This window comes from Cuculus canorus, chromosome 3 (genome assembly GCF_017976375.1).
Source record: "Cuculus canorus isolate bCucCan1 chromosome 3, bCucCan1.pri, whole genome shotgun sequence".
Classification (NCBI taxonomy): Eukaryota; Metazoa; Chordata; class Aves; order Cuculiformes; family Cuculidae; genus Cuculus; species Cuculus canorus.
The window spans coordinates 37,822,724-37,848,633 of NC_071403.1; the positions used below are offsets into that span (position 1 = coordinate 37,822,724).

Here is a 25,910-nt window from a genome sequence, read left to right on the forward strand (position 1 = left end):
TGCCGATTTTACGCAAGACTTTGTTTCTTGCCAAGAAGGATTAATTTCTTTTATTGCAAAGTATTTAGAGATACAAAGAATATTAAGAATATTTATTCTTGTTATTGGAGTGACACAGCTGAAAAACACTTTGAAGGAGAAAAGGAAAATGTTCTTTGTGGTGGAAGCACCAGGTCAGCATCAGTGATCAAATTTCTGCCTCTCCCTTCCTGCACATCTGAGCAAGTCTGATTGATCCCTATGTGCCTTGTTTTTTCTATCCATGAAATGAGAGCACTGATATATCCCAGCCTTAAGAGAATTCTAGAATGGGGACTATGTGCTTTGCTTCTTATATGAACAACACTACTATGACTGAGATTTTCCTTATCTAAATCTTATTCTAAATACAGCCAGTTGACATCTGAAAGCTGACAGCCTTCCATCAGAATGGTCTCCAGCCCAGTGTGTATCCCTTCCCACACAAAGCACTGACCAAAATTACACAGAGTCAATATTCCTGTTCCCACATTGCGCACAGAAATGCTCTCATATAAAGCAAGTAAATGATGCTTTTAATTGAACAATTAATGCCTTATTAAAAATTACTGTTAATTATTGGAAATTATTGTGTACACTTTTGTGATTCTTAATAATAAAGTTGCTAATGGTGGTTCTCACTTGCAGCTAAATATCACCTCCTTTTGCTCCAGGTGTGCTCACTTAAGCTGATGCCCTGAGATATGATCCTGTAAACACCTCTGTGCCCAATCCAAAGACCTTTTTGGTCAGCAGGAGTTTTTCCATTCAGCTCAATGGGCTTTGAGACAGGGGTCAAGGGAGCAGAGAGCTGTTGGTCCTATTATTTCCAGGATTCAATTATTTATTAGATAAAAGTCACGAGCACAAGCTGAGATTAAACCAAGCTAACAAGGAGCATCGGAAAACAAATTGGTTGATATCTGCAAGATAAAGAAGTTTTATGAAGACTTTTAGTTTTGTTTTTGAGAGGCCTTTTGATATAATTTGCTTCTCTGTGGAAAGAGTTTGTTCTAACAAGATTCTAAATAAGATTCTAAACAACATTTGTAGTAAAGAAAACATGCTTTGCTTCACAGAGACAGTAAGACAAAATAGTTTCAATTCCCTTCTGAGTGGTTGTATGGCAAAACCACTTAAAAAGAGGGATCAGGTCATAAAAAGATACACAAGTGGCTGGCAGAAAGGGCTGCTGCTGACCTTACCCATAGGTTTCTTGTAGGTACAGAGGTGTTCATTGTGCTAGTCTGATGTGCAAATGGCAGTATAAGGAAATGCACAGAGTTTCTTTTATCTTCTTCTGGTGCACAAATAAAGCTTAAGCCCTCAGTATTGAAGTATATGGCTTTTTATAACAAAAGACCCATTGGGCAAAACCTATGGCTATTGTATTGTTGAGCAGGTGAGGAGCATCCATCCAGGCTACAGCTGTTTTCTTCTTACATTTGTTCCATGTGCAGATGTTGCTATGAGGAAAGGAGTCAGCAATGACTGATGTGGAGCCTGTGGTCACTGATTTTGCAGCATCAGGACGGGCAGGCCGCCGGAACGCCTTACCAGATATTCTGGGCTCTCCTGCTGGTGCTGGGACTTCAGACCTGCCACACAAACTGGCTGAGCTCTCTGTTTCAGAAGGTAATGGCTGCACATTTGAGAAACAGACATTTTTATGCGGTTGTCCTTTGCTTTCTGCCATCATGCAGTTTTGATGTCAATACTAATATTTCTTTTTTCATTTAAGATTAAATTCAACCTTCCAAAGCAGTTACCACTTGTACCTCCTGATGAGACAAGTTAATTTTATCCCAGATTCAGTGTGCAGCAGCTTTGGGGAAAGGTGCTGGGAACTGAATTCCAGTTCTGCTGAGGAAGAGCAAGCACAGTTGCATTGCTGTGCAGCTTGTAAGCCCATCACTCCAGCTATAAATTAGGGTCTACTTCAGCATGGAGGTAATTTAGCACAAGACAGCAAGCTGCACTGTTAATCCAATTACAGCTATCCTAACTCAGACATGTATATTAAGAGTAGGATTTGCAGCATTTACTCCTGCTAGTAGGCTTTCACCTTTGCTATCTGAAACCAGTGTCCTATTTTGCCATGTCCTTCAATTTGATAAGGTGCTCTGTTGATTTAGCACAGGTCTAATGAACACCAGCTTTACATTTGAGTTCTTTTTACTTTCAGGGGGATTTTCAGATTCAGAAAAATCTGTTTCCTAATGCCTGTGAAGTGAGAATTACAGGTTGGCCCTGAGCATGGATTGCCCCTACTTTTTTAGGTTTAATTTGGCAATCAGTTTTTCTTCTCACGCCCTTCACTGTTGCTGCTGTGGTCCCACATCCAGGAGCGATAATGGTGTGGGTGCAGCACCGCAGCAGGCGGGCCTGTGGAGGGTATGTGAATCTGAACTAAAGTAGATTATAGGAGGGATTCCCAGGCTCTGAGAGTGCATGTCCTGCTTGTACATTGCCCGAAGCAATTTCAGGATATTTACAGCTTCCTAAAGTTCCATAAAGGCTCTGTGTGCATGTGTGTGTGAGAGAGAGTGGTGGGCTTTGATTAGAAGCGGTTCTTGCTTTGGTGCTTTAATTTGTATTCATGTACTTGGGGTTCTGCAATTTAAACATGGGCCTATCGAAGGAATGCAGGGCAGGTAAAAAGAACATTTCCAATGGAAGTAAGAAGAGACTGAATGACCAAATCCTGTCTTGAACCTGGGAAAGAGAGGAAAATAAAACTCTGAATGGGTGGCGGAATGTTACTTTTGCAAAAGGAAGGCACAAAGATTTATGAAGAAGAGGGGATGGGCATAAAGGAAAAAGACAAAGACAACAAGGTCAGATACTGTCAGGCTACAGTGCCATAGTGAGGGGAACTGGGAGAATCTGGAAGAGCAGGTGAGAAGAATGGTGGGCACTGTGGAGGAGTAAAGCTGGGAGACATACAAGTCCAGTTAAAACTCCTTTGTTTCAAGGATAAATTTCTCCCTAGGAATATGGAAAGTATATCCCTACAGGGTTTCTTCTAGCATGTGTGACTGGAGCACTGGAAATATATTCCAAAATACAGATATTTCATGCTTTGGTTTTCAAATATTATAGAGTTTCTTTATTCTGAATATCTCTTCCACCTGGCATGGTTCATGCACTGTGACCAAGAGTCAGACTGCAGCAGGCGAGAACTGTTTCCCTTATCAAAGAGGAGGCAGATGGGAATTTATATTGTTACTAGTATCAGGAGCTGTTGGAAGGGAAGTGACCGGTCCAACCCACTGAAATACTTACTGCTACATTGTGTCTAACTAACCTTTGTATTGTTTAGAGCAGTAAACCTTTAGGGGGTGCACGATATTAACCATGTTAAAGCACCAAAGAATACAATAGCTGTAGATAAGTTTTTCTTGTTTGTTGCATTTTGGCATCTGGAAAGTTTGGTAGTTGGAAAGAATATACTTTTAAGGCATGCAAAATTTCTCTTTCAATCTTTTTTTTTTTTTTTTCCTGGTTAAAAATAAACATGAAAGAGTGAAAGTCCTCTTAAAAGAAATGTTATAGCACAGCATAAAATAAGTACTTAGCCCTCCAGAAAGAATAATCCCCCTCTCCTGATGCCCATCCAATGCGTTAAGAAGAAATTAAACACAGCTACATTAGTTTCAGCAAAATATTCTGATGCTTTCTTTCAAACACAAAGGCTGTCAACGCCAGGATTTGAAGAACAATTAACAGTATGGAATTATCCTTTGCTTTTGTCATTGGCGTATAACTGTACCAGAGTTTGCCTGGAAGGAGCAGTTTCTCTTATCAGCAGTTTGCAGTAGTGACAATAGGAAATGAATACAGGATACCGTTAGGTCCACTCTGACTGCTTGGATGGTTTTTGGGGTTGGGAATTTCACAAGTACCAGATGGGAATTACTGCCTCATTATGTTGTAAGTTAAACTTATGATGAGACAGCAAGTAAAATAAGAACAATTAATGAAAATGGAAAGCAAGTTTGGGAGTTCATATCCTGTGAAAGGGAAACTATTTGTTTCTAAAACATTTGGGGCTCTAACAGGCATCCCTTTTTGCCTGTTTCTATCTTTAACAATAAGTCATTAAAAAAAATGAAAGCAATTTCCAGCTGAGAACATTGGATAAATGAGAAAAGTGGAGAAGATGGAAAATGTGGCTATATAAAGTATGCCCTATTTATTTTCTGCTCTGGAAGATTCAGTGAAGATTATGGGAAATGGTGAGGAAGACTGTCTCCATCTTGCTTCAGTCCTAGCTAATGCTCATTGGATCATACATTTCCTCTCTTTCTAAAATGCTGTCAGCTGCTGTCATAGTGAAAGGTCAGGAACAGGATGTGCTAATACCTTTTGTCTGACTTAGAAGAGAAAAGAGACATTGCTTTATTTTTTATGAGTTTACAAGGATCATTGCCGAGTGATATAAATTTCCGTGTACTCTGCAAGCCACGACAAATTAATGTGCTCATGATACGGACATGAGAGATGTTGGCAGCAGCTGTTTATCTCCGAGCCTAACTCTGAAATGAAGACCATTTGTATCCTGTCTGATCATTCTCTGGTGGTACATAAGTTTAGGAGGGCTGGGACTTTCCACAGGTGGGCTGGTGGGAGGCTGTGCTGGAACAATGTTAAACAGTTTATGGATGTCACTGACGATCGGTAGGTTGAAGAGAAGTTTGCAAGAAGTTTGAGAGCAAAATGTTTATACTGTCACCCACATTTGGTAATCTGTGTTTGGGCAGCATTCTGCCAATAACCTTTGTGGTTTGCTGAATTTTTTCTAGGTGACTGTGCATCTTGATATGAGTTTAGCACCTGTTGCACACCTAAGTACTACCAACTATGGGATTAGATTTCCTCTAACAAACTTTTTCCTCTCCCCTGCAAGACTCCACTAATATTAGACATCCAACCCCACACAGAAACAGCCAATAGAGGCAATTGCTCTGTCTGCCTTTCTTCAACACTGCTGTGCAACATAATGCTGAAGGGTGTCAAATAACTTGCTTCTTAATTTACCAGTATAAAACCGAAGCTTTCAAAGCTCTGAGCAGACTTACAACATCAAGCAATTTCTGCCAAGAGCTTTAGCTGATGAATTGTGTACAGCAGTATATACTTACTGTGCTATATAGAGACCAAGATATATAACTCTTTTGGCTGTTTGTGATATTTTACAGCAAGTCTGCAGGGCCAATAGCTGAAAATCTACCCCTTGGATTACAACTACTAGAGTGGAAGATAAAAGAGTCAGATGTGCAGAGCAGACCTCTCCTTGCCCCCAAAAGCTGTGGGCTGCCCTAATTCTGAGTATGCAGACTGTTCTGTTAGCACTGGTAATGTCATGTGGGACTTGAAGGTTGTGTGAAAATTATTAGGTTTGCGAGAAAATCGGGGCAAGAGGAGTTCCTGTTTCTCAGTGAGAGTACCTCAGCATCAAAAGCGACAGTGTGGAACTCTTTATCTAATGACCACACTGGGGAGCTTTTGTTTATTTTAGCCATGTAAGCATTCAACTCTAAGCTACGGAAGACTGAACTTCCAAATCAGAGTAACAAAAAATCTCCTTGTCCTGTGAAGACAGGGTGAATTCTCCTAGGTATTTCTTGGCAAAGAGGGTCAGCTGGGTAACTGACACATTCATAAACTGTAATGCTATCTACCTGAAGCCAAGCAATGCTCAGAGCAATGCAATATTATTCTAACTATAACTTTGGAAATGACCCCAAAAAAAAGAGTAATAATAATAAAAAGTTATCTTCAGTCTGTTTCTTACACCCAAATGCACTTCAATCAGCATGTGCAAGGAGCAGGCAAGCTCTGCAAGTTCTTTATTTTTATCTATTCTTTCTAAAGCAGCCATGAGTGTGGTAATAAAGAGCCAATCCAAACAGAGGTGATCAGTGAACCCAAATATTTGGGTGCATCAAAAGGGCTGTGAGAATGTGCATGATATGAATGTTTAATTTCACCTTATTTTTTTAGATGAAGGAGCAGAGGGTGGAGAAGTCCCATCATCCAAATCCTTGCTGGAAAGTCAAGAGGCAAAAGGAAAAAACAGCAATTCCTGACACCTAAGAACTGCTGTGTTAATGAAACTCATCAACAGACTTCCCAGTTTCCCTGTGTCACCCCTTCTGAAGCGTGGTAGCAACTTTATCAGCATAGACAAGATTTTGCAACACACCTATACCTAGATGAAATTAATGTGGAACTACTGCTTTTTTTACTGTCGTCCTTCAAAATCGATGCTCTACACATTCAAACGAGAAGAGAACTAAAGAATGTAGCTCTTGTTTGGGGTTTTCTCATGGTTATAGTATTTATCCTAACTAATTTTCTTTGACAGTTCCAATTAGTATACATAGCAGATGTACTACTAATGATTGCTCAAAAATAAAAATCCTATTTCTTAATTTACAAAAATAACTTTGTCTCTCCAACACAGAGGTATATTCACTCTCCCACCTTAAGATGCCATTAAGTGTATAATAAATTAGAGATATTATCTGTAATTTAATTCCTGAGTTTTTTCTTCTCATCAGGCATATGTAGATGAGCGCAAGAAATAAAAAAAGAAACAATTTTTTCTCTCCTTCTCTTGTCTCAAAAAGATTTTGTAAACTATTTAAACATCAGTGTTTGTTTTCAAACTCTCTTTAAACTCTATTTGGCAGATCTTCTCAGTTATCCCACTTTTTAACAGTCTTGCCACTTACCTGTCATTTCTGGTTTTAGGCTGAATATTGTAGATGTTCAGGTGATCTAAAATAAAGTACCCATGTTTGTAAGTGATTAAAATTGTTAAATCTCACTGTGGAAATTAAATAGCTATTATCTTTTCTGTCTTTTGTCGATTCATTGGCATTTCTCCTGCTGGACAAGACTCAAAACCCTATAATACATATTTCTTTTATTTCATCTGGTTTTTGCTTTATTGTTTGCTGACAACAAAGATATTTTGATCGTGATTTTTCAAAGGTTTTTAAGGAAAGTTTCTCCGCTGAAAGGATTTGTCTTATTGTAGAGGTCATGCTTCTGAAAATACTTGGCACTCGTTCCCTTGTAGGAGATGTAAGATTCAGGTACAGACATGCACCTTTACCTAGGGCAGCAGCCATTTATGTACTTTGTGAAACCCAACTAACATTGACCACCAAATGCTTATATTCGCCCACACAATCTTTCTGCTGGGCTGTAACCAGATAGAGGAAGCATCTCTGATGGGTGCATTCCACATTTGACTGCTATTCCACCTATGGAATAATTGTGTACTTAGCTTGTAAGAGGCCTCTTTGCACACCCACAATTCCTACTGTGCATTTACTCGCACACAGTCTTTTGGCGACGTTTTCAGTAAAGAATTGTTTCATCCAACTGAACTGACACTTGGTTCCCTCCACTTAGCTATATTCATTTAATGAGGGCAACATCCCAGAATTACTTATAGGTCTGGAAAGTTAAAATATTTCACTGGAGCAAAACAGGTGGCTTAAGAAAGTCAGTGACTGAACTAGCTGGCACTGGAGGACCAGAGTTGAAAAGCACAGTGGAGAGGAACTCGCAGCTAACTATATTTGAAGTACACGCTGTTGTTCTGGGTTACAGTCCCATCCTCATATACCAGCCTCCTTTACAGCGTGAAAGTACATAAAATTGTTCAGTTTTAAAAAGCTAAAATGATCCCATGGAAATCAAGTATTGGAGCATTACTGAAACAGAATTCCTTATATGCTTTAAGTGGAGCATATGCTGAAGTGCTCTTCTGGGTCATGGCCTATATACTGAATTCTCTTCTTTCACAGTTGTAGCACTGGATATATTTAGATTCTTCTCTTATAGAATACAGAAACTGACATTTGGGTTACAGGAAGAGATACTTTAGGCACTTTGTTAGCCTAAGATGCTTTGAAGTTTTTTGATATTAAAACACCCATTATGAACCAGCTGAATTTAGCAAATTATTCATGTGCTAAACTCTATATAAAAAAACATTCCACAGCTACATACATGCATTGTTGTAGCTGCTCAGAGACGTACAGCTTAGAACTTCTCAGAGTGTTCAACACACTGGAAAATTGGTGCTTACTTTATACTTGAGCTGTGTGAACCTGTCATTGAGAAAAAGTTCTGTAGAAAGAAGAATTTTAACAGAAAATTTGAAAAACTGCTGAAGAAGTAAAGACTAACAGGCACATTTTAAATGCAACTCAATTAAAAGCAGGATTAATATTTTTAATCTGTAATATGTGGATCACGTATTATACAGTTCTATACATATCTAGTTGCGGATTAACCAAGTTCCAGATGCAAAAATTCATTTTCTTGTTTGTATTTTAAAGATAGGTAACAGTCCTACTGAACTTTGGCAGAGCCTTTAAAGAGCAAAAGAAGAGTGCTTTTGAATAGATTCCTCACTGAGCCATTTTATCCAGTTTCAACCATTATGGAGGCTGTACCACCCTCCGTAGCCCAGCTAATGGGTCACTGATGACAGTGCATTCTCTTAATCCACAAGGTAACAAAGGTATGGCCTTGAATCAGCAGAGTATTTTAAAACACACTTAACTTCAAATGCAGACAAGCCTCACAGAAGTCAATAGAACTACTTAGTGCCTAAAATTAGGTACATACTTAATTACCTTGATAAATTACCACAGCAAACTTCTATTAAGGCTAATCTGGTATTATAATGCATTAATCCAAATTTCCATTTCAGCAAGAGTGGCACAGGTAACAGCATCTTTTTCATCAGTTTACAGCACTGTCCTGGGCTTTTATAGAACAAACGTTCATTTTAGTACCAAGCAAAAAAGGTAACTTTCTTGTCTCCAAATTTTAGAACTTAATGGAGCAATTATTCATTCTTAGCCACTCTGCATATTAAAGAAAAAAAAGGCAGGAAATAACCTTGTAACTTCATTTTGCTTATATAAAACAATTTAGGTAGTTTGAATATATAGAAGATTGGCCTCCAAATCTTTTCCAAATGTCATTAAGAAGGTAATTTTCTTCAAGTCAGTTTTTCATCAGAAGGTTCATGGAAGAGGTAGATGAACATGCTGAGGTGCATCTTTTGTTGCTATAAAACAGGAAAGTTCAATTTGTTACCTGGGATGCAATGAAGGACTAAATAGGTTTTTAGGTAGGGGATTGATTATTAGAATGTTCTCATTTAGAGAGATTAAAAGATGTAATTAAGCATTTTTTAAAATGTTCCTCATACAGCTATCTCCACCTGTACTGTATACCATTATTCTGGTATAACACTGCATTGGCTGAGCTTGGATAAATGAAATGAGTTGCAAAGCAGTTCACTCAATGTCGTATTTTAGAAGGACTTTTGAAATCATTGATAGTACAGCAATGCATAGGCCAGATCTACTTGCCACTGAAGATAAAGATTAGTTTTATACTAACTACAGTGTGAATTATATCTTACTTTAGTTTCAGGCATGATTTAATGATCATACAGGAAAATTCTTCCAACTCAGAAAGCCCATGAACACAAATGCTTGAAGGCAAGGCGACCAGTCAGTGGAAATGTCATATATGTTTGCAGTATCCAAGACATTGTATTTAGTTACATGAACCTATAATCTGACCCATAGTTGCCACTTCTCTGTCGTGCGGCTTTCATACAATAGTGACCATAAAAAATATGATTGCATTTGCACTAGTTAAAAATGACAACAGAAGAGTGGCTAGAAAAGGTTTAAACTACACTTTATCATCAGTATTCCAAATAAACTTTATGTATCACACATACAAAGAGGAATACTTCAAGATTTAGTAAAGTACTTGAGGCTAGTTCGTATTCTCTTTTGGCTGCTGGTTCTCTGTGTGTGATAAAGCCCATGAAAAGGAACCGAACAGAGATTTCTCCACCAGTTTGGCACAGGCTATATTTGCTGTACTTGGCAAGCATAAGTCCCAGACTCATCGTGGTGTGTGTGTGTGTGTGTGGGGGGGGGGGGGGGGTCCTCAGGAATCCACACAGCACAAGCAAGTAGGTCTGAGCCCACTGCCATCCCAGCGCACTTGCTGTGAAGCGGTAGGGTAGAAATAGCAAGGGCTTAAACTGTCCTGCCATCTAGTGGGATCTTCAACCTGCCAGGTCGTTTGTGCAAATAAGTGGAGTGGAACAGTTACAGAGACCTCAAAACCAGCTGAGAGGCAGCTGCTTGAGAGCAAAAATGTCAAGCGGGTTTGAGGGAATTTCACTTACAGTCTACCTAGTGAGAAGTAGACTATCTCCGTCCCGTATCTTGGTATCTCCGTGTATTCAGAAAGTTGTGTGATCACGAACAGGAGATGTCTCATGTTGCTGCTCCAATGGCTTATATAAGCTTGGGAAAACAATGCCAGATGAAGCCTCCTCATGGCTGCCTTTTGCAGGCATAAGATGTTCCTGGTGCCCCTTGTAGCTTACTTACTTCCTTGCCTGGTCAGTAGGAGCTTGTTGGCTCTGGTTCGAAGTCCCAGAACTCTCAGTGGAAACTCATTCACAGTGCCTGGGCAAAGGAAAGATGCCACGCTTGGGCACCAAGGAATGAACTAGCCAAAAGCATTTTCAACCTGTAAACTCTGTCATAAAACAGGTGCCTCAGTCTGGCTTGCAGCTTCAGATGCCTGCTCTGTGATTTGGGTTTGGATGCCAATGCTATCGTAGATAACTGATTTTGACATTTTTTAGAGAGAATTCAGTTTCATCTTCCCTACCTGAAGCTGTTCTGTTTTGGATAGTAATCAGCAATAAATACAGAGAACTGTTAATATATTATTTTGGTTTATTTCCTTGTTCAGCCTAGTGAGGACTGGTTCTTAGTCCAAGATGGCTGGGACCAACAGGAGGCATGAAGGCTGTTGCTCCACCCTGTCGTGTGCCACATCCTAATGCTAGATCTCCAGCCTTTAATGCAAGACTTACATTTGATGGAAAATGGAGGGATGGGGTTGCTGTTGATACAAAGCCTGGGTGCTGTGGGCTTTTCAGGATTAAACATATACCCAGCAATTGCCTGCAATGTAAAGGGCCCTGATGTGAGGATTTACACAATCTTAACCAGTGCTTTATTTCTGGGATTGTGCTGTGCAGTGAACAATACTGTCAATCCAGTGCTTATCATAAAATGTACAGAAAAGCTAACCTGTCACAGACTGGCTTCACCTTCCTATATATTTTAATCTTTTTTACCTTTGTAAATTATGCATAAGCAGGGTAAACAAAAAGCAGGAATCATAGAACCATTTGATTGGAAAAGACATTTGAGATTGAGTCCAACCGTATCTGTCCACAACTAAACCACATCCCTGAGCACCTCATCTATCCATCTTTTAAACCCCTCCAGGGATGGTGACCCAACCACCCCCCTGGGCAGCTGTTCCAGTGTCCGATGACCCTTCCAGTGAAGAAACTTTTCCAGATATCTAATCTGAACCTCCCCATGGGCAACTCGAGGCCATTCCCTATCACTTGTTACTTGGGAGAAAAGACCGACGCTTCACGTAAACTGCTGTTAAGCCCCAGCAGCATCGCAGAAGCAGTTTCCTCATGCTGCTCCTGGTTTCCTAAGGGGACTGGAGCACCTTTTCCCCGAGCAGCCGGCGGCGGGCAGGCAGCCCGCGGGCACAAGGTGTCGCCCGAGCCCGCGGCAGCCGCACGGCGGAGCCCCCGCCCCCGCCCCGCCCCGCCCCGCCCCGCCCGCGGCGCGCAGCGGCCTCGGGGGAAATGGCCGCGGGTCGGCGTACTCTGCGGTCTGTGGCGCGAAAAAGAGGGGGAGCTGTGGCAGCTCCCTCCCGACCCGCGCCGCCCTGCCCCGCATGGGCAGGGACACCCCCCAATAGATAGGGCTGCCCAAAGCCCCATCCAGCATGGCCTTGAACACCTCCAGTATGGGGCAGACACAGCTTCCCCTCGGTGAGAAGAAATTCCTCCTTAAGTCTCGTCTAAGTTTGCCCCTCTCCAATTTATACCCATTGCCCCTCGTCCTATCACTACATGCTCTTGTAAACAGCCCCTCCCCAGCTTTCCTGTAGCCCCTTCAGGTACTGGAAGGTGGCTATAAGATCTCCTCTGAGCCTTCTCTTCTCCAGGCTGAACAACCCCAACTCTCTCAGCCTGTCCTTGTATGGGAGGTGCTCCAGCCCTCCGATCATCTTTGTAGCCCTCCTCTGGATCCGTTCCAACAGTTCCATCTCCTCCTCACGTTGGGGATTCCAGAACTGGACACAGTACTCCAGATGAGGTCTCACAAGAGAGGAATAGAGGGGCAGAATCACCTCTCTCGCCCTGCTGGCCACGCATCTTTTGATGCAACCCAAGACATTGTTGGCCTTCTGGGCTGCAAGGTATCAGACAGACCCATTAAGGAACTTTGAGCCAGTCCCTGAATAGTCTTTGTCTTGAACACTGAAAGAGGGAAAGCTTTTATTAAAAAAAAAAAAAAAAAAAAAAAAAAAGCTTGTGATTATGCAACTAGAGATGGTGTTGCAATGTAAGAAAGTGCTGAAATAAGTTTCTTTCAGGCATGTTCTTTCAGACAGCCTTTGAACTCTTGACTTTGCTTTTTTTTTTTTTTTTTCAGTTTCTAGGTAAATTTATAAAAGATAAAATGAAATACTGACATGTAAGGAAGAGTATATTTAAGGCCAGGGAAGAGAAGGGAGAATGGGACGGAGTTAAAAGTGTGAAAGTTGTGCCATGTTTTCTCTCCATCACCCTTCTTTTAGCAGAACGACTTAGCACTTCGCCAGTCAAGATGTGAGTGAGGTAGCCTGCTTCTGCACCCTCTGCTGGCTCTGGACTCTGAATGTTCCGAGCTCTGGCTGCCCAAGAAAGTTTCAAAGGTCTGGAGGAAGATGCTATTAGAAGCTTTGTTTAACTATTACAAGATTAGTTAAGGATTTTGATACACAGAGGGTCTGGGTTATGCTTACCACCACACTGAAGGAGAAATCTTTTCAAATGTGTACACATGGATGTATAGAAATGGAGGAATAGTAGATGTATCTATACTTCCCCACCAGCACTTGCTACTACATACTTCTTTTCCTTTTTGGGCATATCTGCATCTTTTCCCATAGTAGACTCTGGATTTGGCAAACTACTCACCTACACTCAGCAAGTGGGATGTGTTTTTAAGTTTCCTGGTTTAGACTTGCCCATTGTGACCATCTCATGTGATTTCTTGCATAACCCAGGATATGGAACTTCTCTGAATTACTTCTTGCATCACATCTAATAGCTGTAATTGTTAGCATAGTTTACAGCTTGCAGGGATGAAAAGTGTAGTAAGCACTTTGAAAGTTGGTCATGAGGTTAAGTTAATATGCACTTCATTTTTAATATAAATTTCTCTAGACTTAACTTCAAGTGACTGGGGTTTTGTATACCAGACTGAAGAGACTACTCTTAATTCTGTTCCTCTGGGATTGTCTCCAAACAGCTGGAATGCTCTACTGTCACAGTACATAGGGATGCAATGAGGAAGGTTAAGGCCCACTTGGAATTAAATCTGGCAAAGAACATCAAGGACAATGAGAAGGGCTTCTTCAAGTATATCACCAGTGAAGGGAAGACCAGGGAAGATTCAGCCTACTGCTGGAAGAGATGGGTGCCCTTGTGGCAGAGGATGCAGAAAAGGCAACATTACTGAATCATAGAATCATATGGAATCGTGGAATCGTGGAATAGTTTGGGTTGGAAGGGACCTTAAAAATCATCTAGTTCCAACATGCTGCCATGGGCAGGGACACATCCCACTCGATCAGGATCAGGCTGACTAAGGCTTTGTCCAGCCTGGCCTTGAACACCTCCAGGGATGGTGCACCCTCAACTTCCCTGGGCAACCTGTTCCAGTGCCTCACCACTCTCATTGTGAAGAAAATCCCCCTTATGTATAGTCTAAATCTGCCCCTCTCCAGCTTATACCCATTGCCCCTAGTCCTATCACTACAAGCCTCTGTAAAAAGTCCCCTGCCCGGCTTTCTTCAGGTAGCCTCTTCAGGTACGGGAAAGTTGCTGTAAGATCTGCTGGGAGCCACCTCTTCTCCAGGCTGATCAACCCCAACTCTCTCAGCCTGTCCTCATATGAGAGGTGCTCCAGCCCTCTGATCATCTTTGTAGCCCTCCTCTGGACCCATTCCAACAGTTCCATATCTTTGTTTTGTTGAGGATTCCAGAATTGGACACAATGCTCCAGGTGAGGTCTCACCAGAATGAAATAGAGGGGCAGAACCACCTCCCTCGACTTGCTGGCTACTCTTCTTTTGATGCGGCCCAGCATACGGTTGGCCTTCTGGGCTGTGAGCATACACTGGCAGCTCATGTCAAGCTTCTCATCGACCAGCACCCCCAAGTCCTTCTCTACAGGGCAGCTCTCAGTCACATCATCTCCCATCTGTATTGAAATATGGGATTGCCCCAAACCAGGTGTAGGACCTTGCACTTGGCCTTGTTGAACCTCAGGAGGTTCACACAGGCCCACTTCTCCAGCTTGTCCAGGTCCCTCTGGATGACATCTTGTCCTTCTGGCATGGCAACTGTACGACTAAGCTTGGTGTCATCTGCAAACCTGAGGGTGCACTCAATCTCACTGTCTGAGTCATTGATGAAGATGTTAAACAGCACCGGTCCTGGTATGAACCCCTGAGGGACACCACTCATCAAATAAAACTGATTTTACTTTTTGTCTGAATCTTAACTGGTATTGAGAGTGATTTCAAGATATTGCAGCAAATGGAGTACTTCAGTATGGACAAACGGAAGGAAGGTACATTGAGCTATTCCAAAAGTTTCCAACACAAAGGAAAGAAAAGACAAATATTATAATAACCACGGGCCTAATGGTACAAAGTTAAAATAACTGCATCTTCAATAAATAGAACGGGGAGCCAGGAAGGTGTCTAGCTGTAGTGCAGGCTAATTCTTTGAGGAGAGCCTCAAAGCCTTGGGTCCTCTAAATGTCAGATACAGCAACATAAGACTACAGACAACAAGCTCCAAATGCCTTTAAGAAGCAGAGAAGACCCTGGAGATATTTCATAGTATTTGCTTCCCTCTTTAAACCATTGCAGACCAGCTGTCCTCTCAGCTTAAACCAATCCGAATAAATGTCTAATAGTTCATAATGAGGTATTAGCAGGTATTTATTTTCCAGGACTCTCCTAATCTTAAGTCACACCAACTTGTAACCTAAGAGACAGTGTAGAAGAATGAAATCCATGATCACAGACCGTTTTGTTTTCACCAGTTAGCAAGAGACACCAGAAATAGACCTTAATATGACTTGTGTTCTAATGTTAATCCATCCTGGCATCATTTTGGTTGAGCTTTTACAGTGGCAGGAAGCCTGCTAAACATGCTCCTAAGCTTTGCCTAAGGTATGCTGTGCTCTTAGACGGGATATGGTATAAACATGTCTTCCCTCCTCCTGCCTGTATTATCTTGCATGTTGCCTATCTTCTGGTCTGTGCTTCCAGCAAAGCCCTTCCAATGCCATTTACACAGCATAAGACTGGATTCTGCTCCTTTGCACCTGGGGGCATTCTGTGACCACTTGCTTGTGCAGCTGTATAATTGTGTCTTCTCCATAAAGCATTTATCTCTTTTGTTTAAACCGGGATTTCTAAAGAACTGTCCATCAATAGAGTAAACCTAGTAACTTTCTGTGACTCACTGACAGCACCAAGGTAATTTATTTTTATTAGGGGGATCAGCAAATCTCTTAGACAGCTAGAGGATACATGAGATAATTTTAGTTAAGGACATTCTACTGCTCTGTTTGACATTAGGTTTTTCTGTAGCACCAAAAAGCAAATCACAGTCAGCCCTGAAGCAGCATCATCCCATTTGACACGGTAGCTACTAAAATGTGGTCATTTCTGTATTACATTGAGATCAAAGCTGCACAGAGGCTCAGAGCAGGGCTTGAAACAAGGTTAGAATGTGCTGAGAATACTCTAGTCTGCTGTCCATAAATGGAGGAAATCACAGCTACACATTATTTTCAGATTTTCTAACTCAAAGGTAGCCCCCTATATGTTTCAGAATGCCAAGAGATTACCAAAATGCTAAAGTGAGTTAGGACCCTGAATCATGTTGACTTTCAATGTGATTCAACACCTAAATGGCCTTTGAGTGCCTATATCTTCTTTGGTACCATGGGAGTTAGGCCCTGGTGTCACTGTTACAATTTGTTACACACATGGGAACAAGATGTTCTGCAGTTCCAGGGTCTTGTTGCCCCCAAACACAGAAATATTTGAATAATGCAGTCATCACTAAATTATCTGAAGGTCTTATAACATATTATCCCTTTAACTACTGATCAGAGTCTACAGAGTAATATGTTATTCCTGCCTAGTGTACTGCAAGGATGGTGAAAGGATGGGTTTAACTGAATTGGTGTAGCAAGAGTGCCCCTCGTGTGTTACAGCCACAGATAAATCTAACTTCAAACATTAACTACATCAATTTCACTACATTCTACATTTCCATAAATAGAGTACTAAACCCAGTGGACGCCTGCAGTGACTAGATGCTCAGCAGTTCCTGACATTGATTATGAGGAATCCACACATGATGGAACACCTTGGTCAGACTTTTCTACTACAGGAGCCTTTTTTTTTTTTTTTTTCCCTGAACGAGTATTTTTTTTTGGAAGGCCTGAATGAAGGCTGAATGAGGCTGAGAGCATGATGCATTCTTCTGAATGCCCGAGGGCATGAGAAGGGATATAACAGGGATATAACAGGGGGGTGAAAGGAGGCATAAGCAATTTTTGCATCCTGTATTCAAAGGCTGAAGGTTAGAGCAGTCCCACATTCACCCTAGGTGGCCTTTGGAAGCAAGGATTACTTATTACACAGAGATGTCTTGCCACAGCATTTTCATCTTTCAAGCAAGCCTTGCAGAGAGAATGCAAATCTGCCTAGTTATACTGCTTAGGTGGTATAAAAAGTTTAGTGTAAATGAAAATGAGTTCCTGGATGTTCAGAGAAGAATCTCCAGAGACATCCTTCATCACACAGGCTTTCTACAGGGGACTACGCTGCTTGTTAAAATCTTCAGACTCTGCTGTTGAGTGTAAAAGAAACTCCAAACTGCTGTCTGGTCCAGCAATCTGAAATGCACACCAGGCCAGTTTATTTCACACTGGAATCTCCATTACAGGCATAGCAAAGCATTTATAATGATCCAGTTAACTTGTACTAGCTGTTGACATCAACACAACTCTCACATAAGGATCCACAAGCAAATACAGGGCATAAGGTGCCACAGAAAACATTTTTGGCTGTGGCTTGTTACCCCACAATGTGTTAATAATGTAATATTTCCTACTGTTGATTTATCCTGCTCCCAAAACATCACTAAGAGACAGGTGGGATCTCACCATCATAAAATCTTGTGTGATGACTTTGGCAATCTATCTCAGCAGCAGAAGGAATGTGAACGTTTCAGCAGACCCTGTTTTACATCTGAAGCATGGTGCAAAGTGTTAAGAAGCATTTTTTTTCTTAAGACTAGGTACTTGTCTTAGCTAAGTATGTTGAGAAATCCTGGTAGAACTGAGCCATCAACATAGGTATGATTGCTTAAAGTATGAAGAATCCTGAAGTGTCTACCTCCCAAGGGCCAGGTCACAGCCTTGTCTGGAAGGAAGTGCAAGGCGGAAGTGTCCTTGAGTCCAGCTACCGACAGTGGCACTGAAACAGTTTCAGGAATTTTATATCACACAAAATCCATGAGACTGGTTCTACACAACAAACCATGGTAAGCATAGATAACAAGGAGCTTTCCCAAGGCTCTGTGTGAATATCCACACCAGAAGGCTCCAGCGCTTCTGCAAACAGACCTTATAGGAGAGGATAACTGTCTTGTCAGTATTGGGAGAGGAGACACTGTCAGTTCATGAAGCTATTGGTAAAATCATTTAGGATTTAATGTGATGCATCTCAAATGAAGTAGGTGAGTGGGGAGGTCAGTTTGCATGTACTTGCATGTCAGCTGCCTTGAATGCCAGCTATGAAGCTCTGTGAGACTATGGCTGCAGGGTTTGGCTATAGGTGGTGAACACTACTAAATACTTAATAATTTTACTGCGTTTAAGGAAACACATTCCCAAACTAAACTGGAGTCATAGATGATACTCATGCACAATATCACCCCCATGTGCCCCATGCATGACAGTGCCAATCACAAAGCATATTCCTCATTTATTACAGAGTGTTTGACTGACTACAGACATTACGTTAGTGGACATATATATGAGACGCACTAGTAAGGCAAACTTTGGAGACACGGCATTATTCAACTTTGACAAAAAAAAAGGAACTTAATTCATTTCAGCTTCATGAACAGCAATTGGTGGTCTGTTATTTCAAGTGATGCCCTTACTCTCCCTGGCTTTCTGAGAGCTAGCTGAAAAGTCTCAGAAGTGTGGGTCAGAAGAGGAACTCAGACATAAACCGAGCAGCTAGAGGAGGGCATTTTGTGTCCCTCTCTGCACTTCAAAGTAAGTGGACGGAAGATTAAAGAGAACTAGATGCACTAGTTCATACCCTTAGGGCATCAAAATTTATGAAAATGTTGTTGTGTGGTAAAAGGAATTAGGATTTTATTCCTGGGGTTAGTTCAGAGAGGGGTTAATTATTTCTGAGGACAAATGAAAAAGTGGCAAACAAAGTAAAATCCCATCAGAAGCATCACTTGCTCTACATCCAAAGAATGTGTCATACTACAAGAGCCTGAAAGAAATGCAAATAACAGTCAAAAAATAATTTAAGAATATTAGGAAAATATTTATAATTAGTTATATTTCATATGACTAGACCAGGTAGGAAATTGCTGAGGTTTTGCTCCTAAATCATAGAAAGTCTCCTTCACTTAGTCCCCAAGTTTTGTTATGAGAGCTGAAGAGCTGGATTCGTGACTCTAGAATCCATCCAAGCCGTAGGATTGGAAAGATGAACACTTGTGGCTTGGCTCAGGTGACTACAAAGTGCCTTCCTTGAAATTCAAAGAATAATTAAAAAGAGGAAAATATTCCCTCTCTAGCAGAAAATAAACCATTGCATTTAATGAAACAGTTTTCAGGTCTTTTCATTCATAGTTTCCAAATGCTGCCAGTGGTGGAGGCAGGATGCTGCTTCCAGCCAGGAACCACAAATGCCAGTTTCATAGAATCACCAGGTTGGAATAGACCTCTTGGATCATCGAGTCCAACCATTCCTATCTGCCACTAAGCCATGTCCCTGAGCACCTCATCTACCCGTCTTTTAAATACCTCCAGAGATGGGGACTCAATCATCTCCCTGGGCAGTCTGTTCCAGTGCCCAATGACCCTTTCTTTTTCCTGATATCCAGTCTGAACCTCCCCTAGTGCAGCTTGAGGCCATTCCCCGTTGTCCTATCACCTGTCACTTGGGAGAAGAAGTCAGCACCCGCCTCTCTACAGCCTCCTTTCAGGTAGTTGTAGAGAGCAATAAGGTCTCCCCTCAGCCTCCTCTTCTCCAGGTTAAACACCCCCAGCTCTCTCAGCCGCTCCTCATAAGACGTGTTCTCCAGCTCCCTCACCAGCTTCCTTGCTCTTCTCCGGACTCGCTCCAGAGCCTCAACATCCTTGTAGGACCAGGCAGCATCCGCACAGATGCCATATGATGCTGGGAGAAAGGGATTTGTACTTGGCCAGCACCAAACTGGCCTCGAAAATCTTCGCTTTTACAGAAGGTGGTGTGCGGTAGCGTTGCGACCCCGCATTTTTATTCAGTCATTTCACGTTCGGTGCCCGCGTTACCTTAAGAGGGACACAAACTCGGCGTTCCCGCGAGTGCCCCTGCCCCGCGGGGCGGGAACCGCGCCGTCCCCTCCTCCGCCCCCCGCCGGGCGCCGGCTTTAAATGCGGGGCGGCGGGGAGGCAGCGGCGCTTCCCACCGCAGCCCATCGGCACCCGCAGCCCCACGCCATGGTCGAGGCTTTCTGCGCCACCTGGAAGCTGGTGGACAGCCACAACTTCGATGAGTACATGAAGGCACTGGGTAGGTAGCGGCACGTTTAGGAGAGGCGGAATTTTTGCACCGAATTTTTGCACCATCCTAAAAAAAAACCAAAAAAAACCAAAAACAAACCAGCCCCCACACGCTGCCAGAGGTGTAGGTGAGGCTTCTGCGGAGGCGGGGGGAGGTTTGGGAAGCTGTGCCTCTGTCGATAGGGTTGATTTGATGCGGGTCATTCAGCCGGGGGCGTTGCGAGAGAGTCGTCCTGGTGGGCAGGGGCTCCGGGAGATGCCCCCGGGTTAGGGAGAGCGCCCGAAAGGAGGGCTGCCTGCGGTTAAACTGGGAACAGACAAACGCAAAGAAAAAGAAATCATTATGATGATAAAGGACTGAAATCCGCCTTAGCAGAAGCGATTGCCACCCGTTCCTTGCCCCACGGTGCGTGGAGGCGAGGGCGAATCGGAGAATTATCCCCATCCATGTGGAGATAACTATGGATGCTTAAGGTATAAAGGCACAAGCGAAGCAAAGAGTGATAGCTTAAAGCTGTAACGGGAGGTTTGTGTGACTCGATGCGTGGCAAAAATAATAATAATAAAAAACCCTAAAAAATCTAGTGCCTGATGGATTTCTCTTTTCCCTTGATGGTCTAGGAGTGGGGTTTGCAACGCGACAGGTGGGGAATGTGACTAAGCCCACTGTGATTATCAGCAGCGAGGGGGATAAAGTAGTGATCAGGACTCAAAGCACTTTCAAAAACACAGAAATCATCTTTAAACTTGGAGAAGAATTTGATGAAACTACCCCCGATGATAGAAACTGCAAAGTAAGTGAAGTTTTGGGCTGTAGTGGCTTCTTTTTTCTCCTCTTCCTCCCCACCCCCATCCCGAGGCTGTATCTTTGGTAGGGTCAAAGGGGAAAAAAATGTAACTTCTGCTACTGCCAGTTGTAGCACTGTGAAGGACAGGAAAAAGAGACAAGATTGCATCTTACTTGCCTCCTTACACCATGTCTTGTCTGAAGCAATGCTATGTCGCCAGCCCCGTCTGCCTTCCAGAGCTGAATAATTGTTAGCTGCCCACTTTTCTTTCAACCCAAATACCGTTTAGCATAACTTTTTCCAGTCAAAATGGGGAAATGCCTTCTTCCCTGCATCTTTGGGGACTTAACATAAACGTATCCCAAAGCACTTTTGAAATACTAGCTTTTGTGAGACTGGAACTCAGAGGATGCAAGTTTTTGAATCCTTTGACACAAACAGGAATTGTATAGAGCTCATGCTTAAAACAAGGATGATTCATGGGCTTGGCTTTAAAATGGCTGGGACTACTTCATCATTCCAGATCCACATCCATCTATTGAAGGGAATTCAATAGAATAGTGCACGCTGAACATGTGAGCGGAATCCTAAATACCCCAAGTAAATTAATGTCTTTGTGTTTCTTGGTATCTCACAGTCAGTTGTGACCCTGGATGGAGACAAGCTAGTACATGTACAGAAGTGGGACGGCAAAGAGACAAACTTTGTGAGAGAAATAAAGGATGGCAAAATGGTAATGGTAAGTATAAAACTCACTGAGCATTAACATACACTGCTAACACTCCTTGCTTACGTTTATCTCATGCGTTATGAACAGACAATCTTTCTCGTACACAAATCCTTAAACTAATTGATGGGGAAAGCCAGCAGAGGTTTTTCAAATACTGGTTTTCTTTCGCATCTTATTTTACTGACAACTAGAAAATTGCTAATGTTTTTTAGGTAGGCCAACCTGTAGATTTCCAGATCTTAAATGCTTTCTAGAGTTTGTGCCCAAGCAAGAAAAAAAAAGCCCTGGTTAGCTGGAAAAAGTACAAAGTTCTTCATTACATAGGCAATGATCTGTTGCCAGTCTTAATTTAGATTTTTTTTTTTTAAACTTGTTCTTTATATGCATGCATAAAATAATATTTAATCACACACAACAAATATTTTCACAGCAAAATGAAATTACAATATTGCAGGAGGTAATGGTCTTTTCATATTTAAAAATAAAGTATTTATTCCTCCTCGCTTGTTAAAAACTACAATTTAACAGCAATTGTGTGAAGAAAAGTCTTGTATTAAATTCACATTCTTTTCCTGACTTTTGAGGAACAGGGGTATGGGGTGAATAAATGGTTTAAATTATTATATCTGATGTCCAGGATGGCACTTCTCATACTTAATTTTAGCACAGAGATGTTGCTTTTAAAAATAAAATCTCTTATAATGAAACCTTCTAAAACCTCATACTAATCTGTGACTTGGCTGTTGAAGAAAACCAGTTAGATTATTTTCTAAATGGTTCAGAGAATATCTGTACGGATGAAGACTTCCAAATAATTAAAACCTTAAAGAATTCTCTCAGTGCAACACAACGTGACAAGCAATTCAAGGGAAAAATACATGTTTGGTTTTGGAAGCAGCTACACACCTATACAGTAAACTTTTTCCTTTGGAATTTGAACACAGTGAGATGTCTTTTCCCACTTAAGAAAACACCTCCAAAGCTTATATACTACACTTAAGTGTTCTTCACAACTGCAGTGACTAAAATATTTGGTAATTCTAGCTTCGTAAGTGCACAAAGGCATTTATTTTAATACAATATTTTCCTTAAGCATATGTATAATAGTTTAGAGCGTGGTTATAGAGGACTTGAATTTTAGATTGGACATTTTGCAATGTGATCAGCTTTGGGAAAATAACTATTGCATCTGTATTAAAACAATGTGGTGTTTTAGAAATCACATTCACAAAATTAGAGAAATTGAAGTAATTTCCAGTCTTGCTTTAGTTGCTGTGTACATGTGCATAATCGGCTTCATGGGTTTCAAAGTAGCAGGGACAAAGCTATATTTATTATGGGGTCCATAACTTTGAGTTTTTTTCTCGTTTGTTCAGAATACCAATAATGAAGACCAACTTGTTTTTCTATGAGTTACATAATGTGAGACAACCTTGTTCTAGTGTGGACTTCTGAATATGTGTTAAGTCATTACAGAAAACGGTCCAGAATCTAACATGTCTTTCTTTTCCTTGGACTTGCAGACTCTCACCTTTGGTGATGTGGTTGCTGTTCGTCACTATGAGAAAGCGTAGCTTACCTGACCTCTGTCCAGATGTTACTTCTGCTGGATGGATTAATGTACCGTCCATAACTGAACGTAGCTAAAATGCACATTTCTGGCATGAAAAGTTAATAAAGAGGGGGTTTTGGGGTGGTGGTGTTTTTTTAAAAAATAAAACAAAAACTTTATGCCATGGAATTGGCAAGTTTGTGCTGTATAGTGAAACAGGTTAATTGTGGCATTAAATTTCTGAAACACTAGCTTTTTTTTTTTTTTTTTTTTTTTTTACAGTAAGTGGGACATATTTGAAATTGTTTTGGAATCAAGATCAAATAGAAATTAAAGTTTTTTTTAAACCTGTGTTCATTTTGCATTTAATTGGCTAATATTCCTGTGTTCCGGAGGGAGTTGTTGAAAGTTCCTTTTTCCGAGTTAAACAACAGAAATGCATGGTGTACACAATGCTGTAGCAGCCTCTCTCTGTGATGCAGAGTACATTGGAAATGAAAATTGCCTTCAGAATACTCCAGTGGCTTGTTTTTGAGGGAGAAACCTAAAGCCCCTATCTTTATATATGTAGACAAAGAAGTAAGAAGCTCAAGCCAGTTTTAGCTCCTCTCTTCGCTGGGAGCTGGTTATCCAGCGCATGCCAGGGCCAATGGACAAGACAGCCTTCAATGTCAGAAGGATCCTGTAGTTTTGGTTTTAATAGTTTTTCATTTGTTCTGGTGGGTTTTTTCACTGACACACAAAAGACTGAAGTAAATCAAAGGGCAAAGGTTGAAGTGTTTCACAGGATGGGAGGAAAAGACCAACATGATAAAGGACAGGACTGGAGGAACCTAAAGTAGTACAAAGCTTATCATTCATCAGTCTCCACAGAGGTGGGAAGAAAGCAAAGGGAAAACGGTACAAGACAAACCCTCTGAGCTTCCACTCCCTGAGCTAATATGTACCGGAGATAACAATTTGCACTGTGAGCAATTTAAGATAAACTGCTGCTTTAAAGAGAGAATTTAAAACCTTGTTGCTAAAGAATATTCTCTAAAAGACCATTGTGGGAAAACTGCCTTATACTTTAGCTTATCAGGAAAATTGGAACAGGTAGCTGGCAGCATGTAGATGTTTGGAGAGTCCACGCTGTCTCGGTGAACCACATGGAGGTGTAGCTACTTAAAAACCTCAAACAAAGGCAGAGCTGAGCTGTGGCCTTTAGCTGGTGAGTACTCCCGAGCGTGCGGCTGCAGAGGGAAGTGCAAGAAAGGCGTCCTACCCAACTTCTCAGGCCTAATACTGCACTGGGCCATCCTTCACATCTACTGTGTGTAACATAATTCTTGCTTCCCTGGGTAGCTAGGATGTCACGGGTAGCTTATCTCACCTGCTAAAAATTCAGACACAACCGTGGCACTGAGCCAACACAAGTACAAAATTTAATCTTGCTAGCTTTACTTTTTCACTAAGAAGCTGTCTGATGGGAACATCGAAGTCTACTCTCTCTTGTGGGGAACACCAAGAGTCCTTAATTACGAACCATTATAAATACGCTTTACTTGGTGGATATTGTTTTTAAAATCTAGAAGCTACATTTTTTTCATGAGAGAAATTAAAAGCAGAACTTGTTCCAGTGGCACAGAGAGCTGCAGTCTCTGCATTGGGCTGCTTCAGCTGCTGTAGGGCAAGTTCTGTTTCAACACTACCTTCTGCCCTTTGTTTTTATTAGCTCATGCAACCCTCCAGTACCTGATACAGCATTCATATGTCTCCCCTGCGTTGCTGCCTGTTTGCCCACGGGTGCGTTTGCCACATTACTATCCTTCCCACCTACCCCTGCTCAGAAAGGTGAGAGCTGCTTTCATTCGTCTCTGTGGAAAACAGACTTGGGTCCCCAGTACTGTCATTTATCCTCATGACAAGTGATTTGTGGGGTCAGAGATATTAAAAAGTAAGGTTTATATTAAATATGAGGAAAGAAATAGCAAAACAGATTGTTTACAAACAAACCCTGAACAGTAAATATTTTACATTAAACACCTTTCAACAAATATTATTTTTTCCCTATATACATATGTTCACGTGCAACCATCATAAGCTTATTGAAGAAGAGTTTTGCTATTCTAAGAATAAACAATATTAATGTCAAATAAGTGAGAGAAAAATGGAGAATTGGTACCTGTAAAGTGCCTGTGGCACTGTTCAGAGGAGTAAAAAAGTGAGGAAAACTGACATATGGGACTTCCAGCCTCTGATAAAATGGTGTTGCAAAGTGCTGGAAAACAGATCTGTAACAGAACAGCACAGTGAGCAGTGGGACATTTTGGGGCAGCTACAGAATCCAGGGCATCATTATTCTGGTTTGCTCTTAAAACTGACACCGAGTACTCTTCCTCACCAGAAACGACTCCAACTTCAGCAATAAACACGAGGTCCTCCTTAGCCATGGAGCCTCCTGTTTACAGTACGCCTCAGCATCTTCTTCAAGCTGCATTAAAGGTGTACTCGATGGAATATTTCGCCATCTTTTTTTTTAATTCTAAAGCGTGTTAAGTAAACAGGTTTCATTTCTACACGTACCAGGTGAGAAACGCTCTTTGCAAAAGATGCTCAAGGCTCCTGCACGGCACGACAGGCGCAGCACGGCCACGGCTGGCGCTGGGATGGGGAGGGGAAGGATTTTCAGCTGAGGTAGGGAAAGGAAGGCTTTTTGGCTGGGATGGGGTGGGAAAGGGAAGGATTTTCCACTGGCGCTGGGACGGGAAAGGGAAGGATTTTCGGCTAGG

The 25,910-nt window shown here is 41.7% G+C and overlaps 2 protein-coding genes and 1 long non-coding RNA gene across 8 annotated transcripts in view; 2 read left to right on the plus strand and 1 right to left on the minus strand.

Annotated features, from left to right (window-relative positions):
• PKIB (cAMP-dependent protein kinase inhibitor beta) overlaps positions 1 to 6,883 on the plus strand; it is a 53,844-nt gene extending 46,961 nt beyond the window's left edge. For all 6 annotated transcript variants that reach the window (XM_054063823.1, XM_054063820.1, XM_054063824.1 and 3 more), the window contains 2 exons: positions 1,479 to 1,653; positions 6,025 to 6,883. In XM_054063823.1, coding sequence (XP_053919798.1) covers positions 1,506 to 1,653; positions 6,025 to 6,110 — 234 coding nt within the window. In that variant the 5' untranslated portion in view covers positions 1,479 to 1,505 and the 3' untranslated portion in view covers positions 6,111 to 6,883. The remainder of the gene's footprint in view (positions 1 to 1,478; positions 1,654 to 6,024) is intronic.
• A 13,042-nt stretch (positions 6,884 to 19,925) lies between these two features.
• FABP7 (fatty acid binding protein 7) lies at positions 19,926 to 23,277 on the plus strand. Its single transcript, XM_009557244.2, has 4 exons — positions 19,926 to 20,079; positions 20,691 to 20,863; positions 21,495 to 21,596; positions 23,111 to 23,277. Exons 1-4 carry the CDS (start codon positions 19,941 to 19,943, stop codon positions 23,159 to 23,161), a joined length of 465 nt encoding a protein of 154 aa, XP_009555539.2. The 5' UTR covers positions 19,926 to 19,940; the 3' UTR covers positions 23,162 to 23,277.
• Positions 20,145 to 25,837, minus strand: LOC128851750 (uncharacterized). Its single transcript, XR_008449177.1, has 4 exons — positions 25,705 to 25,837; positions 25,523 to 25,612; positions 25,304 to 25,412; positions 20,145 to 20,376 (listed from the first exon to the last, which is right to left on the minus strand). It is a non-coding gene; the product is annotated as an uncharacterized LOC128851750 (long non-coding RNA).
• Between the last annotated feature and the right edge of the window lie 73 nt (positions 25,838 to 25,910).

Bases quoted from the DNA above. Each gene is read 5' to 3' on its own strand.
- FABP7 (XM_009557244.2), top strand. From the start codon at position 19,941: ATGCGGGGCGGCGGGGAGGCAGCGGCGCTTCCCACCGCAGCCCATCGG. The intron at 20,080-20,690 runs GTAGGTAGCGGC...TTGATGGTCTAG, and splicing joins TGAGTACATGAAGGCACTGG to GAGTGGGGTTTGCAACGCGA. The intron at 21,597-23,110 runs GTAAGTATAAAA...TTGGACTTGCAG, and splicing joins AGGATGGCAAAATGGTAATG to ACTCTCACCTTTGGTGATGT.